This window comes from Mastigoproctus giganteus, chromosome 4 (assembly GCF_048544385.1).
Source record: "Mastigoproctus giganteus isolate SK-2022 chromosome 4, ASM4854438v1, whole genome shotgun sequence".
Classification (NCBI taxonomy): Eukaryota; Metazoa; Arthropoda; class Arachnida; order Uropygi; family Thelyphonidae; genus Mastigoproctus; species Mastigoproctus giganteus.
The window spans coordinates 190,132,423-190,150,382 of record NC_143578.1 but is presented as its reverse complement, the minus strand read 5'-3'; the positions used below and the strand labels follow the sequence as shown (position 1 = coordinate 190,150,382).

General features: G+C 37.9%; 1 protein-coding gene across 2 annotated transcripts in view; it reads right to left on the bottom strand.

Annotated features, from left to right (window-relative positions):
• Positions 1–11,886, bottom strand: part of LOC150087278 (uncharacterized) — a 54,237-nt gene extending 42,351 nt beyond the window's left edge. The window contains exons 1-2 of one of the 2 annotated variants that reach the window (XM_090371107.1): positions 11,575–11,886; positions 9,320–9,499 (exon numbers count right to left, since the gene is read on the bottom strand). In XM_090371107.1, the coding sequence (XP_090227233.1) occupies positions 9,320–9,499; positions 11,575–11,646 (252 nt within the window). In that variant the 5' untranslated portion in view covers positions 11,647–11,886. Of the gene's footprint in view, positions 1–9,319; positions 9,500–11,574 lie in introns of those variants that run through there. The other variant, XM_090371108.1, reaches the window with a different exon arrangement.
• Between the last annotated feature and the right edge of the window lie 6,074 nt (positions 11,887–17,960).

Below are 17,960 nucleotides of genomic sequence, written 5' to 3'. Positions count from 1 at the left end.
AAGCCAGAAATATCTTTGAAATCATTGCGGTTATCAGTGCTGAAGCTGAGTGAGCTTTCAGCATAATGAATAATATTGTGACAATTAAATACGTTGCAGAATATGATAACCATAAATCTAAATGGAAAACCATTGCTTCAATTTGATCCAGATCGTTACGTCAAATCATTCCTCTGTAATCATCACTATTGAGCAAAGCAGAAGGTTGACAACAAATATTAATAAAGAAGTAAATTGTATATGGCAATTTTTAGAATAAATTTTTCTTGAATATTTGTATAATAGTTTTTTTCATGTAATCTGTGATTTTTGTGTACCTTTTCTAGAAGAGTTTGTTTTTTTATGTAATATCTGTTTTTATATTGTAGAATGTTTTGTGATAGTTTCTGTTATTTGTGATATGGGAAATATTTTGTTATTTTTTATTCGAAATATAAAAATTTTATCGTGAAAAATAAATGTATCTGTTATATTTTCCTAGTTGTTAAAAAAACAAAAAGAAAGAAAGATGAATAAAAAAGTGGCGCATGTGCCGAGCACGCATGGTAGATGGTTTTATATGAATCCTTCGCATTTCTTTTAGGTATTTTAATTACGAAATAAGAGTTTGTATTGTAAATATTTTATTGAACATTCGCAAATTCATAATTTCTGGAAGACAAGATACAATGGATTTACGATAACTAAAGTATGAGATGTATACTTGTGATTGCTATGTATCTAAATGTCTCTAAAAACAACATCGACTGACGTTCCAATCTTGTAGTTGAAATGACATATGCAGCTGTAAGGGGCACCTAACAATGGAATATTACGAAAATGGGAGACAAAAAAAGAAATAAAAAAATAATAATAATTTGTATTGTTGCAAGCATACTTACTTCGGGAAGTATGATTGTGACGTAATACTATTCAAAAATTCGAAAAAGTTAGAACTCGAGAAACTATCACATCCAGGTATCATTATAAAGGGGAGGGGGGTATGATGACCAGGCTGACTCGAGATATCATACCGGTCACGAAAAATGCATTGCGCACTCTAATCACACTACTAGTGAGTCCTTGGCGCAGACTAGTAGTGTGAACATGAGAAGTGCTGCAGATGACATCACTTCCTTGACTGATCAGATTTACTCGGCAGGAATTTCCAAGGATGTTTCACATCAAAAAGTTGGCAAAACTGCAACCCCACTGTTAAAATATTCACAGCTCACCATTTCTGTCAGCCAATTGTGGCTTCCCCATCCCAGCACATTGGTTGGTTGGTTGGTTGTTGTTATTTGGTTTTTAGGAGCATTAGCAACTAAGGCCATATTGCTCCGGGATATGCGGTGGTCATTCCCTGACCTTTCCGCATCCTCCGTATTTGGTGGTGACGGGCTCGAACCCCGGTCTAATCAAGAAGCGTGTGCTACGCACTGCTGCTCCTTCCCACCTGGCTACGGCAGCCCCAGTTGGTTGGTTGTGTGTCCCCCTTCAGACCATTCCTGCTACACCTTCACTATGGCAGTTCTCAAACAACTGACAATACCTGTGGCTGCTGGGATGCTGGTCTCGCATCTTCCTAGTGCTGCAAATCATTCCCATTCAAAATCCACTCGATCAGGTCCTTTCATTTCCCTATACTGATGAGCTGAAGGGACTATATAGTAATAGTAACTGTGGCATGTGATGCAAGGAAGCAAGCATATGAGCTTATGTAGCATCAGCCAAAAAAAAAAAAAAAAAAATTTTCACACAACTATTCCCTCTAAATGTTTGTCCAGTTCCTCCTTAAATTTATTTAACCTATCAACTTCCACAACGACAGATGGAAGTTTGTTCCACCAATTAACCACCTGCTGGCTAAATCTAAATTTCTGCACATCTATTCTACAGCTGTCTTTCCTCAATTTGAATTTATGCCCCCTTAGGTTCATAATCTGAACAAGTGGAAGAATCCCATCAGAATTCAGCGTGCTCAACCCATTCAAGGCTTATACACCTCAATCAGATCACCTCGCAGGTGCCTCGTCTCCAGCAGCTGCAATTTGCAGAACTTAAGCCTCTCTTGGTAAGAGTTTGTTTGTTTGTTTGTTTCGGGATTTATTGGGCGCATCGGCAACTATGACCACAGTGCGCCATACATATGATAATTATGCATGCCATTTCTTCTCAATTACAGAAAATGGAAAAAAGAAACCAGAAAGTAATTTTTTTTTTTTTTTTTTTTACTAACTAAAGGAGGTGATATACTTTAATCATCTTGAGAAAGTTATAAATGCTTGAGACATTTGTTTCATTATTTAAAAGTGAGGTATGTGTAGGATCTTTTGTTGTGGCTGAAGTGAAAAGAATCTGGCGTTCTCTTGTATATTTTGGGCATTCAACCAGAATGTGTTTCACTGAGAGCATTGTATTACAGTAATGACACTGAGGGGGTATTTCTCCTCTTAAAAGATAACCATGAGTGATATTTGTGTGACCTATTCGCAGACGAGCCAATATTACCTCTTGATGTCGGATTGAACTGAAGCTGGAAGGCCACTGCTCAAGGTTTGGCTTGATACTTCAAAGTTTATTGTTTGGTTGATTTTCCCATAATAACTGCCATTGGCACGTGCATTTTTCCTGGATTATTGGTCGATAGTCTTGATGAGGCACTTTCCACTTTTTCTCGGGTGGTAGGTGAGCTGATTTGGCAGCATTGTCCGCTAGTTCATTTCCAGGAATTCCCCTATGTCCTGGGACCCAGCAGAAATGTATGTTTTTTCCAAGTTCTGATAAGCTATGTAAAGAGCTGACTATTCTTTTCACGACTGGGTGGGTGATGTTCATGGAGTTTTTTAGTGCTTGAAGTGCACTTAAAGAATCTGTGAAAATTATACTGTTGTTAATATCGGAGGACTCAATATGATTCAGTGCAACCTGAATTGCTATTAGTTCGGCGGAAAATATACTGAAATCACATGATAACTGATAAGTTAATGTGATGTTTGGAAAAACTGCGGCGATTCCAACGTGGACATCATTCTTTGATCCATCAGTATGTACTATGGAAAAGCTGGGAAACTGGTCCACTACTGCATGGTATAGTTGTAAGAAGTTTTCTCTATGCAAAGTAGATTTATTCCATTCATGCAGATGTAAGTCACATGAGGGTGGAATGATATTCCAAGGAGCAAGAGAGGATGGGAGGCTATGTGCCACATTGTCTAAGGTTAAATTTAGTTCTTCTAAGAGGTGTTTTATTCTCATACCCAAAGGACGATTAGCATTAGAACGGTTTTGGTATAACCTACTGTGCTGTGATGTGAAAAGTATGGGCCAATTTGGGTGTTCTGGCATAGATCTAATTTTATAGGCATAACGTAGTATCAGTTGTTGTCGCCTGATTGAGAGAGGGGATTCGTGTGCTTCAGCATATAAGCTATGTGTTGGAGACGTGCGATATGCCCCTAAAGCAACGCGTATTCCACTATGATGGATAGGGTCAAGCCAGCGAAGGGCACTAGGTCTTGCTGAACTATAGACTGGTGCTCCGTAGTCAAGTTTCGATCTTATTAATGCTCTATATAACCGTAATAAAGTAAGGCGATCAGTTCCCCAATTGGTTGCAGAGAGAACCCGGATGATATTTAGTTTTTGTTGACATGATGTTCTTAGTCTTTTGATATGCTCAACGAAAGTGAGTTTATGGTCTAAAGTGATTCCTAAGAACCGTATGCTGGGATGAACTGTTATTGGTTGGCGATTCAGTTGTAGCTCCGGATTGGGATGGAGTTTGCGTTGGCGGCAAAAATGGATGCAAAATGTTTTTTCCGGACAAAGTTGAAATCCATTAGTCTGAGCCCATGAACAGATCTTATTTATTGCCACTTGCAACTGTCTCTCAATAGTATTCATATTTTTAGCATGACACCAAATACTAAGATCGTCTACAAACAGTGCTTTATCAATAGTGTTTGGAATTTGTCCGGCAATGGTGTTTATTGCAATTATAAAAAGTGAAGCACTGAGTACAGAGCCTTGAGGAACTCCTTCTTCTTGTGAAAATACTTGGGACAGTGAGGTTTTGAATCGAACCTGGAATGTACGTTTGCATAGGAAATTCTGTATGAAAATCGGGAGGTGACCCCGAAGTCCATGGAGATGTAATTCATGGAGTATTCCATACTTCCATGTGGAATCATAGGCTTTAGTGATATCAAAGCAGACTAACACATGGTGTTCCGATCTGAGGAATGCAATCCGAATGGAATTCTCTAGTCTGACTAATATATCTAGTGTAGATCTGTTCTGTCGGACACCGTATTGTGCAGAATGCAGCAGATTGAGATTTTCAAGGTACCAGATCAGTCGGCGGTTCACCACTTTTTCGAGAATTTTGCAAATGCAACTGGTCAAGGCGATTGGTCTATAATGAGTGGGATTTGTAGGGTCTTTACCTGGTTTAGGGAAGGCAAGGACCGTAGCATGATGCCATTGATTAGGGAATTTATCTTCCAGGAAGAGTCTATTGAATAGATGAAGAAGTAACTGTAATGATTCGGTACTTAGTTTCTGAATCATGGAATAGTGAATGTTATCTGGTCCTACAGGACTGCATCTAGATGTTGACAAAGCTCTATTTAATTCGTGAATGGTAAAAGGTAGGTTGTATTGTTCATCTCCTTTTAAAGAGAAGTTTAACTTTTGTTTTTCTAAACTTGTTTTTAATCTTCTGAAGGTCGGTGTATAACTTTCTATTGCTGATGTTTTTGCAAAGGTTTCACCTAGTATTGGCAATTCCAGCAGGATCATTTACATTCTGCCCTCTCCATTCCATAATGGGTAGGGGTATCGTTTTATATTTGCCACTCATTTTTCTGATTGCTTTCCAAATTTTATGTGTAGGCGTTCCTTGATTAATAGTCGAAGTGAAGCGGATCCAAGCAGTCTTTTTATTGCAGCGTCTAACATATCTGGCTCTTGCTCTAGCACGCTTATATTGAATGAGATTGGTTGTAGTTGGACTCCGGCGAAAAGAATTCCAAGCTTTGCTTTGCACTTTTTTAGCCACAAGGCATTCATTACTCCACCAGGTTTTTGGATGAATCGGTAATTTTGATGAGGATTTCGGTACGGTTTGTTCTGCTGCATGTAATATCGTTTTGGTGACATAATCAACTGCTTCGTCAGTTGTGGAATTTTGGATTATTTCGGGATCAAGCTTGGTTAATTTTTTATAGGACTGCCAATCTGCTTTATCAGTAAGCCAATGCGGAATTTTAGTAGGATGATGAGGGGGCTTATTAAGTAATTCAATTATTATGGGGAAATGATCGCTATGTAGCGGATCGTTGTTTATCGAACACTTTAGAATAGGATATAAGGTTGCTGAACAGATAGACAAGTCTATTGCAGTGCTTGTTCCTGAAGGAAGGTGAACGTATGTAGGTGAACCGTCATTTAGAAGAAGGAGGTTGTTATTGTCTAGACACTGTTCAATTAGTTTTCCTCTTTGGTCGATATTGCTGTTACCCCATAGAGTGTGATGACCATTTAAGTCTCCCAGAATGAGGAAAGGTGTTGGGAGTTGAGCTATAAGATTGTTGAGATCATTTTGTTGGAAGGTATAGCTTGGTGGGATGTATAAGGAGCAGATTGTCATATGGATGTCAGTAGCTACACGGACTGCTATTGCCTCGAGGGGAGAGTTCAGTGAGACCTGTTTGGTAGCAATATGTGGGTTTGTTAAAACAGCTACACCACCATGTGCGACATTCTGATTGGTTCTGTCTTTTCTAATAATGTTATAACGAGACAGTTTTGGTGTATTTTGGGGTTTTAAATAAGTTTCTTGCAGGCAGATACATATTGGTGAGTATTTACAGGAAAGATCGTATAGGTCATCGATATTGGCACAGAATCCACGACAATTCCACTGTATTATTCTGTTCATTGTTTATCTCTTATTAGACTTTCTGAGCATTTTCGGGTTGCTGAGGTTTTCTGTTTTTCACTTTTGTTTTTATCTTTTTTTGGGAAGGAAGGCCTTTCGGTGTCCATGTTTTCTTCAACAAAAATTTGAAGAACAGGGTCATCTGCTGATTTTTCTTTAGTGTCCATTTGTTGTTGGTGACTAGAAGTTAGGATATGTTTTTCTTTAAGTCCTTCATCTGGAGTGTGTATGTTTTCTTGTGGTATGGTAATTGGTGTATTGACTGATTGAGTTTGAGTTGCACTGTACAAAGATTGTACGTAATTCGAAAAAGACTCTTTTGGGGGTACTGTTAGTTCAGTTTGCGATCCAGTTGATTAGAATTTTCTGGTGGCTTGGGCATACGTAGGTCTGTTTGCATGAGTTGGTGGTGAGATGATTCTTTTTGCTTCTTGGTAAGAAACATTATGCTCAGTTTTATATTTCTGAATAAGTTTCTCACTTTTCCAATGCTCACATATTCTAGCATAAGCGGGATGTTCTTTTTTGCAATTTGGACATACTGATTGAGGAGCATTACAGTTTTCGCAATCATGTTCGATTGAACCACACTTTGCGCAAGTAGGGGTTCCCTGGCAAGCTGCTGGCATCGGAAACACCGTAGCGGGTTTGGGACATAGGGTCTGACATTACATAGCAGATATCCAGCCTTAATGGATGATGGACGATTCGGTGTATTAAGGGTCAAGATCAGGTTGCGAGTAGGGATCAGATTGCCATCTTTTCTGGTGGAGATTCTCTTGACATGAATAACTCCTTGTTCTTTCAGTTCTTCTAGCATTTCTTCTTCAGATACATCTAGTAAGTCCCAGTCTGAGATCACTCCTTTAGAGGTGTTTAGTGATCTGTGGGGCGTTACAGTTACTGGGAGTCCTGCGAAGAAATTAGTTTTCAGAAGTCGCTCAGAATGTTTGGCATTAGATGTCTCAATGAGAATATCTCCTGATCTGAGTCTTTTTACTGATTTCGGAGATCCTGCTCTACTTTCCAATTCCTTTTGAACTCTAAATGGAGAAAGTTCGACAACTGCATTCTCACCAGTTGAGTGGATGATCAGATAGGTTGGAAATAGATAGGTCTTTGGCTCAGTTTTTTGGCGATTTGCAGTTCCTGCTGTGGAACTGTCTTTCTTTTTTGGTATTTGGGTTGCGTCTGGCAGCCCAGATAAGTCTGAGTTTGATTTACTCATTATATGCTCTTTTTGGCCCCGGGAGATTGTCTTTTTCTCCCAGGTTACCAGCCCCGCCACGTGGAGGCAAGAGCGGTGCCACCTAGTGACCCAAGCGAAAAGGGTTAGTATTAACTACGAATAAAAGAGGGGGGGGGGGTTAAAGAAAGGTGGCTTTCTTTCTAGGTTATAGTATTTGAATATATCTATTTAATTATAATATTCAGGAGTTATCGGACTTTCGAAACTCAGGAGAAACGTATTTACAGTTAAGCGTACTAGATAATCACTCTGGAAAGGTGCTGTGGTCACTAATATCGCTTGGCACCCGGGGCCTTTTTGGTAAGAGGATCCCTTCATTCCCCTCACCAATCTTGTTGCCCTTCTCTGTACATGCTCAAGCGAATCTACATCCTTCCTAAAATGAGGCCTCCAGACCTGTACGCAGTACTCAAGGCGTGGCCTAACCATTGCCTTATACAGAGGGACAGTCACCTCCGTTTCCCTGCTAGCAAAATTCCTGTATATCATTGACAAAACCCCATGACCTGCCCTGGCAGCCTGTCTGCATTGCTCAGAAAACTTCATATCTGACTGCACAATTACTCCCAGGTCTTTTCCATTTTCTACCACCTTATGTGTAGTACCACAGAGTTGGTACATTTCTCTGGGGTTACTTCTACCCATATGCAGTACTTTGCATTCGTCAATGTTAAACTTCAGTTGCCACTTCTCAGCCCATTTGCCCAAATTTTCTAGATACTGCTGCAGTAGCACACTGCCATTATTGTCATTAACAACCCTGCCAACCTCTATCATCTACAAACTTTGACACAGCCTGATATACCTTCATCAATATCATTGATAAATATACAAAACAATAGTGGACCCAACACCGAATCCTGTGGGACTCCACTAATAACATTAGTCCACGAAGAGCACTAATATAAGCTGCACCAGTCAATGATGACACTCCTAGGTGTTGTGTGATGTGTCCACTTATGGAGAAAGGGGTGGCCATAATATTTTGGCTCATGGGTGTATCTGATTGCACAATTACTCCCAAGTCTTTTCCATTTTCTACCACCGTAAGTATAGTGCCACAGAGTTGGTACGTTTCTCTAGGGTTACTTCTACCCATATGCAGTACTTGCTTGTAGCACTGCAGGTATTGGATTTACTCAGTGCACATGCCCTTCACATTTTGGCTACTGGCTATTTTGTTTTTTTAGATGTGTAGATTCTATTGTCCTCTTGTTTTCTTCTGTGCTAATAGCTTCCCACTGGTATAGTTTTTGAAAGCTTTAAATTAAATTTTGCTTAACTTTAATATAATCAAATTGAAGAATTCATCATCCAACTGCATTATTAAAAAAAAAAGCCTATACACAAGAATCTTAAAAATGTTTGCATTTTGGGCAGCCAGATTTCAGATATTCTACCTGTTGCAAGAGTGGTTTAATTCAGACATCATTAGTTAACTATACCACATTTATTTCAATCTTTTCAGTTAAATTTCATACAGACAGTACACAGTGTAGTATGCACAATTATTTAAGTTGTGTCATAATGTGCAAATTTAATTTCATAAGAACTGTAGAAAAGACACAGGTGGCATAAATTAACTCATAAATATTAAATACAAAAAAGACATTCAAGAGTCTGTAAATTAGAGAAAAATGGCAAGTTGAGGTTTAATCAAATGATTACATAAATTTACATTAATAATAACATAAATAAATAACAGTTTATAAGAAGATGCCAACTACTCAAACTTTCTATCTCAGTTATAGCATTTTCAAGATTGAGTTGTTACTCTGGTTTCCCAAAGCTATTTCTTTTGTGTTATTTTTCTTAATTCATATCTCTGCTCACTTTGGAGTTTGGTGGGAAAGAGTGCCATTCTGTGCTTTCCCAGGTGCATACAGGCTCTTATTTATTTCATTTCTTTTTTTATGCTGTAGTTTTATATATTAGCATTATTAGTTGATCACATCAATGTTTATCTTTTGAAAAACTTATTTAACTGAAAAACAGTATAACACTTGCGAGACAGTAACTCTGCAATAAAAAATCATGTCAGAGCAGTTATGAAATAACAGAAAGATGGATGTGTGTGTGTGCATATATATATATATATAGAAATATATTGAAATTTATATATATTGAAATTGATTATGTCTTCTTACCTCAAAAACATTAGGCTGCTGTTTTTGAGGTGCTACAGTCACCTTTACACAATCTGTAAGAGTAATGATTTTAGTAGGGGACTGACGTAAAAAGCTATCTTCTGTATCAAATACTTCTAGTCTTTGAATTCCATTATTACTGGCTTTGTATAATGCAGAAAACTTTTTATTCCATGTTTTCTAAAACAAAAACATATTATAGTACACAAAAACTCTGCTTTATTATTCAATTAGAGCATTACACTCAAAGACTATAAAATGCCAGATAAATAATCAAAGTATAATATTACATACATGTTTAGGGCATATACATCACTAAACTTTTGTACACAGGTGAAACAAACCAAAGTTTGTATAAAGGGCATCATTATAGAGCATATCATATTGTCACACCCTTCACAACAGGTTGCTCATTTCTTATGCTTTGAATAAGTAATGCTTTCACCTAGAGTATTTACCCATCCACCAACTAAGGGTCAACCAGTTCCATTTGGAACTGGTTGACCCTTAGTTGGTGGATGGGCAAATACTCAAGGTATAAGAGCTGACAAGGAGGGGCTATACTCAAACTTTTCAATTTCTATGGCTGTAGAGAATCAAGAAATTCAACTGGGGGATGTGTGTGTGTGTGTGTTTAATTTCAAAATAGAACAATAAAATCATGTCTGATTGATATGAGATCGATAGGGGGCAAATACTCAAGGTATAAGAGCTGACAAGGAGGGGCTATACTCAAACTTTTCAATTTCTATGGCTGTAGAGAATCAAGAAATTCAACTGGGGGATGTGTGTGTGTGTGTTTAATTTCAAAATAGAACAATAAAATCATGTCTGATTGATATGAGATTGATAGGGGGAGCATTCACTCCCCCCCCCGCTGGCTACGCCACTGTTCGGAGCCCCTGAGTTCTGAACAGTGGCGTGTGACTGAATATTAGGGTGCAACTCGGCAAATTCCATTGGTTCACTTATGAAAGTGATAGTTTTATGTGTTTATATGGAATGCTTAGTTTCAAGATTTTTTTTTCTTTTAAATAAATATTTCTTGTTTGTGCTTTTACTAAAAAATATTTCATGTTTATACTTTTAGTAAAAATTCTTCTGGCACTACCATTTGGAACTGAAGAGGATCCTGGAAATCCTGAATTCCGACTTTTGTAGATATCCTATTTTATTGTGGTTTTAGTTTGTTTATAAATAAGCAACTTTTAATTGTTGACAAGTAGTAACCATGTACTTTCAAACAGTTGGAACTCTGTGAAGAAGTGCCGCTTTTTATTTAAGTTTTGCCATTGACAACTATTATTATTAGCCATATGGTGCAAGGAAGCCTGAGGCTTATGCTGCACCAGCCAAAAAAAAAATTCCCCGAGTTACCCTGAGAGAGCGGGAGAAGTATAAAGGAATTACCAAGAAAGAGAAGAATGATGATATCCAGCTCAGGACCCTGGGTAGTGGTAGTGCACATATTTGAGATCAAGTTGCCTTGATCACAACAAAACTATTGATAAAAGAAGTAACTTCCTAAGATGCTAGACATTCACTATAATAAAAACAATTAAGATGAGCTATAGGGAAGTAAACAATAAATTCATAGTGAGCACAACTGTTGCATTCCTTTTACTGTTCCAAACCTGAAATTAAAATGTTTAATTTTAACGAAACTTTTCATATCTTTTCATTTTTTGCTAAATGGAAAATAAAGACACACACACAAGCATCCAATTCCTACTTTCATCTGAAGCTAGGTTTCCATACAGTAATGATCCCAATGCTGAATTACTGAAGAGTGTGCATAATTCAGACAATATTTGCATTATTAGTCTACTACTATGATTACTTTTAAAAGGAACTGAACAACTTTAATTGATCTTTTTTTTTTTTCTTGAAAATGTTTTAACTTTCTCATTTGTCTATTTACTAATTTTTACACTACATACGATACTACTTTAGTTTATTCTTGATCTCGTTTATTCTAAAAATACACTTCAATACGTCTATGTTTTATATATTTTTATCTTTTTTTTTTTTTTTTTTTTCCAGTTTGCATATCCACTGCGCAATTACAGTTGATTCAATATCTTTATATTGCTAAATTAATTGATCCGTTTTGGATTTTTAATATAAATTAATTGGTACATAATTAAAATTGACTGACTTGCCTTTTAATAATACAAATAACACCTTGAATATTAGCCGACTGTTCCCAATTACAAAATAGGATCGGTAAACATTACCCCTAATCTAATACATACCCGTAAAAATCCTTGGGGAGGAACATGTAGATATCCAGTTTTAAACGGGGTTTCCATGGTACCAACTGTCATGTTAACCTTAATTTTCGAATTAATGGCATATCTTCCTATCTACATACACGTACTCCAAATATGTACGTCTCAGATATCGGCAGTAACGACACAGATACGTTTGATAAAAGTGAGGAAGTAACATACAGGCATAATGACGTCCGTTTTGCATCACTGCACTAGCAGGATGCAGTTTACATCACAACTTCTAAACTAAACATTACTTGAAATCAAAGATGTAATACCTTGATGACTTAAGCAAATTGGTTTTTTTTTTTTTTTATTTAAGATATTCTATAAGAGAGTCATAATTAAATAAAAGATAGGTGCACTATAGGCATAAACTTTAAGAGTAACATAAAACCAGAAAAATTTCATCAGGTGTCTAATCACGCCCACATGCTATCATTAAATATACTCTTTATACCAGTTCAACTCAGATTCACCAACTCGTCCCACTGCAGCGCTCTCGACCGACAAAATATATAAATTCAGAAAAATTAAAACCAAAGGCATCAAACATTTCGGTTGTGATATTAATGCTGAGTTGAGTAATTTAAAAGCAACATGAGAAAACCAAAGTTATATGCATGAGTACACTATGTTGTCAAAATAATATGGACACGTCCGTGAAAAGTGGAATGCTGGTGGACTACTTCTCAGGAATAGGTATAAAAGCAATTGCTAGACGTAAACAGATCAACGAAATACGATACATCGCGCAAAGCGTGCAGCTCAGCGATTTTTTAACGAGGGTGAAAAGTGTAACGTGTTTAGGGTCTTGGGTTTCCCCCATCTCAGCGTTGTGTACTCTGTTTTTGTATCACAGAACTCTGTTAAGACCGGAGATTTTTTCAAAAAGTGTAGGGGTATCGTTCTGTTGTCTAACGAGGGTAAAGTGTTCGAAGTCTAACGGCCCCAGAGGTTTCGCCCACTCCGCGCTGTGTACTCTGTTTGTGTATCACAGAACTCTGTGAAGGCCAGAAGTTTAAAAAGTGTAATGTGTGTGTGATAGCGTTGTGTAGTGTCGGATTATATTGTTCTTCTGACCATTTAAACGTTGGGCCCCTAGTGGGGACCCTCCCTTTGCCCACATTTAGCCCCGAGGAGGCAGGTCAGGCAGTAGAGGGATCGCTTAAGTACTCTAGCAAGCCCTGCCACCTAATTTCCGAAGATTTCGGTGGCAAGGACCTTAACAAAACAATAAAAATTTAAAAAAATAAAAATATATATATATATAAAATAAAATAAAACATACAAAAAAATTTAAAAATTTTAAAAAAATCATAAAATATAAATAAATAAAAAAATAAATTTAAAAAATGTGACAAGTTAGAGTAGAGATAGAATCTGAAGGAGGGGGGACAGGTAGAAACATGGGGATGATAGGGCAGACAACCCCAAACTGGTCAGTGGGGACAAGCTCCACCAGAAGAAAAGACGGGAACAGGGAGAGGAAAGGGACAGAAAACCTTCCCCTCTCCCTGATCAAGGGTGGGGATTAAAGTGAACTGGGCTAAAGCACCCCGTTCAGGTCGCCAATGTCAACAGTCACTGTCAGTGACCCATTATCCCAGACAAGAAATACATTCATTTAGTGTTATTTTGCCTCCTCCAGGTGTTTCTTGGGTCTTCCTTGCCTTATCAATGACCACTGTCTCGAGAGGTCAGGTCCAGTTTAATTGCCTCTAATAGGACTAAGTCACAGTTAGGAGTTGATAGTCTAAGTTTCCATTTCTCAAGGACAACCATGGTGCATCTCCAGTGGCAGTGAATATAGGATACCATATTAGCAATCAATTTGTAAGTGCTAATGCAGCAAAACTGCAACACCCTGAATTTGCATAACGCGAGTTCGATTAACGTGAATTCAGTTAACACTATTTGAAAAATTATATCACTTTTCAGTTTACACGATACAAATTTCCAGTTAACGCGATCTTTTTTTTTTTTTTATGCGATAGTTGAAAAAGATTTGAATCACGCGTTAAACTTACCTCGAGTAGTACGGTCAATAAACAAACGTTTGACTGCTGCCCGCCTCGGTGTGTTTCATCGGAAGAAAACGTGTTACTTATTTGTCTCCTGCAAATAAAGTCAATGCACACTTGCATAAAAATTCAAATTTTTAAATGACAGCCAGATGAAAATGTTACCGCGAAGGAGATAACGGTAAAAGAATTAGATGAAATCTTTCGTATCGCATAGAACCTCAAACAAAAGGTTTGAAGTTCTCGGCGATATTTATTTCGCCAGGGCCCAGAGAAGATTGTTGTCGGCTATCAGAAATTGATTGATGAAAAGAGAAAGTCAACACTGTTCAAATATTTCTGCAACAGTAATTTCTTCATTGTGCATTTTATGTCAGAGGTTCCCAAACTTTCTCGGTTCATGGCGCTCTTAGTGTCTCAGTAATTTTTTCAAGGCGCACTCAGACCAAAAGAAATACCTAACAGTTCCGCTTAGTAGTTAGGTCCAAAAAAACTTAATAAGAAATGTTGAAACTGTGAACTATCTCGAGCTAGTAGTTCGCGCGGTGTCCGACAGATGTCGAGTATCGCTGTGTTTCCCTCGAAAATTTAAAATATTCCGGGGCGCGCAGTTTGGGAACCGCTGTTTTATGCAATAAACATTTAATTCCATAATTATTTTCATTATCTTTTACATTGTATACAGTTAAAAAGTTATTTAAAAGGTATTTTTAAAATTCTTTATAGACATTCCAGAAAGTCAAGGACCAATTATAATTTTTCCTATTGGTTATTATATTCGATTTACGCGTTTCCGTTTTGCGCGATGTGCTCGCTGGACGAATTAATCGCGTTAATCGAGGCCCTCCTGTACAATATATATGAAGCTGCATAGCACTACTTTTTACGATAAATCTGCAGTGCACAAAACAAACATCACACCACGCAACGCACGGCCTCAACTTGCCCTGGTACATAACCAATCGTAATTGATCATTGAGTCGCTGGAAATCTGTGTTATAGCGTCACGATTTAAAATATACAATATCCGATCTGAATTCTATATTTGGATCTGGTGTATGGCCAGAAAACGTTATTTACCAGTGGATCGTCCCGACTGCAAATTTTGGCAGTGGTACGATCTCCATCGAGTGGATCCTAGAAAGTTTCTTGTGGTTTAAGCATGGAAGTTAGTTGTCGTTCCTGGAACAATTAGTGCCATGGGGTGCATTGATATTCTAGGAAATTATGCTCTTTCTACACTTTGGCAGAAGCTTTTCCGTTTTCAGTATGACAACGCACCATATCACGCTGCACTACCTGAAGTGACTTGATTTGATTGTGTTAGATGTTTGCTAAGTGCAGGAAGGGCATTAGCATTTGTGGCGCCTGAGGGAAAACCTCGTAACGGTGCCAAATTCATATTGCATCTTAACACACATATATGCAGCAGCGCATCTAGCATTTCGGTTTGCGGGATTAACCTCTAGATAATTACTAACGACTTAAAAAAGCCTCGCAAATTTACCCGAACTCCCCCATAAAAGTGTCCGCACTCTGCAGAAAAGAAAAAGAAAGCACTTGAGAAAATAGTTTATTAATAGTTCCTAAGTTTAGAGATATTTTTAAATTTTGGAGTTATAAAACGAGTAGAGAAAAAGTAGATATTTGATTTGAATATTTAATGTAAAATAGATGTATTTATGGTCGCCGGTGGCGCCTAGACTTTTGTCGAAATTGACATGATGTCACTGTTCTTTATTATTCATTCTGTGTGGCTGAGGAGCACCAACACTTGCAACCACTACCCAGCGCCCGGCCCCAAGCGCGGTTTCACTAATCTGTGTGTGTGCTAGCCGCACAAAATCCCTCACCATCTGGCAGAACTGCTAGACCAGAGTGTGCCAGCAAATATGCTCCCAAGTTGCCCAAGCCTGGAAGCCAGAAAAAAAAAAAAAAAGCAACAAAAAAAATAATAAAAAAATAAAATAATAACAATAATAATAAACACACCCCAGCACACCAGGTAGTGGAAAACAAAGTAACCAATACCCAAATGGAGAGGGGAAAAAACTATCAATCAAGCCAGAAAGTGTGTTCAACGCACAGTGCCCTATTTTGCTGTGCCTGCAAAAAAATATTAATAATAATAATATTATAAAAAAAAAACAAAACAAAAAAAACATTTGCGAGTTTGAAGTTGAGAGGGAAAAAAACTATTATCCATGTGGCAAGTTTTAACCTTTTATGGAAAACAAGCCTGGGAAAATCTTGCATTGCTACATAACAATTATAAGTATTTAGACAAAGAGTTTCATTACCATGAAGTAAATCAGGTATCACATCAATCAATTGTTGCCTATAAGTCGAATATATAAAAGACAATTACATAAAATGTAACTCCAAGTTTCCTCAGATCTACACAAACAGAGCGGATCCGACTGTAAGCCAAAATAGTATAATTTATTTCTTAACGAGCCATGCCCAGTTAGTAGATAAGATAATTCCATACACGGATAGAACCATCTATACTTATTATAATTAAGGTTGGCAGGGTTGTTAATGACACTAATAGCAGTCCTGTTGCTGCTGCAACAGGATCTATAATAGTTGAGCAGATAGGCTGAGAGGTGACAACTGAAGTTTAACATTGACAAATGTGAAGTACTGCATATGGGAAGCAGTAACCCCAGAGTAACGTATCAAGTGTGTGGTACTAGTAGTAGTAGTAGTAGTAGTAGTAGTGGCACATGATGCAAGAAAGCAAGTGTAGGAACTTATGCAGCATCAGCCAAAAAAAAAAAAAAAAAAAAAATCACACCATTCCCTCCAAATGCCTGTCCAGTTCCTCCTTAAATTTATTTAACCTATCAACTTCCACAACGACAGATGGAAGTTTGTTCCAGCAATTAACCACCCGCTGGCTAAAGGCAAATTTCCGCACATCTATTCTACATCTGTCCTTTCTTAATTTGAACTTATGTCCCCGTAGGTTGGTAATCTGAACAAGTGGAAGGATCCCATCAGAATTCAGCGTGCTCAACCCATTCAAGGCCTTATAGACCTCAATCAGATCACCGCGCAGGTGCCTAGTCTCCAGCCACTGCAATTTCCAGAACTTAAGCCTCTCTGGATAAGAGGATCCCTTCATTCCCCTCACCAATCTTGTTGCCCTTCTCTGTACACGCTCAAGTAAATCTACATCCTTCCTAAAATGAGGCCTCCAGACCTGTACGCAGTACTCAAGGCGTGGCCTGACCATTGCCTTATACAGAGGGATAATCACCTCCTTTTCCCTGCTAGCAAAATTCCTATATATCATTGACAAAACCCGATGACCTGCCCTGGCAGCCTGTCTGCATTGCTCAGAAAACTTCATATCTGACTGCACAATTACTCCCAGGTCTTTTTCATTTTCTACCACCTTAAGTGTAGTACCACACAGTTGGTACGTTTCTCTGGGGTTACTTCTACCCATATGCAGTACTTTGCATTTGTCAAGGTTGAACTTCAGTTGCCACTTCTTAGCCCATCTGCCCAAATTATCTAGATCCTGTTGCAGTAGCACACTGCCATTACTGTCATTAACAACCCTGCCAACCTTTGTGTCATCTGCAAACTTCGACATTAAGCCTCATATACCTTCATCAATATCATTGATAAATACACGAAACAACAGTGGACTCAACACCGAACCCTGTGGGACTCCACTAATAACATTAGACCTTTCTTATATTTAACTTCAACAATTTCTCCTCCACTTTGCTCTCAGTTATTACAAAATCATTACTAAACTGACAGTTGTAGAGAAGAAAAGAACATGGGAGTAATTGTGCAGGCAAATATGAAGTTTTCTGATCAGTGCAGACGGCCTGCAAGAGTAGTTCATGATATCTTGTCAATGATATACAGGAATTTTTCTAGCAGGTAATCTATCCAGTTATATTAAAGGAGGCGGCAAAGCAACTAAGCAAACCCTTAGCCATAATTATGAGAGCATCCTTGGACTCAGGGGAGTTTCCCACGGACTGGAGATGTGCAAATGTATCCTCAATTCACAAATTGGGATCGAAGGGTGACACGAGTAATTACAGACCAGTTGGTTTAACTTCTGTTCCGGGTAAAATTATGGAATCACTGGTTAAAGATGCATCGCAGGATCATCTAGACAAGACTGCAGCAATAATTTAGACACAGCATGGGTTTGTTAAGAGAAAGTCTTGTCTGACAAAGTTTATAGGATATTATGATGTAGTTACAAAGGAACTTGATGACAAAAATAATTTTGATATCATATATTTGGATTTCAGGAAAAATTTTGACACTGTTGCGCATGCAAGACTATTGTACAAATTGGAGCAGAAT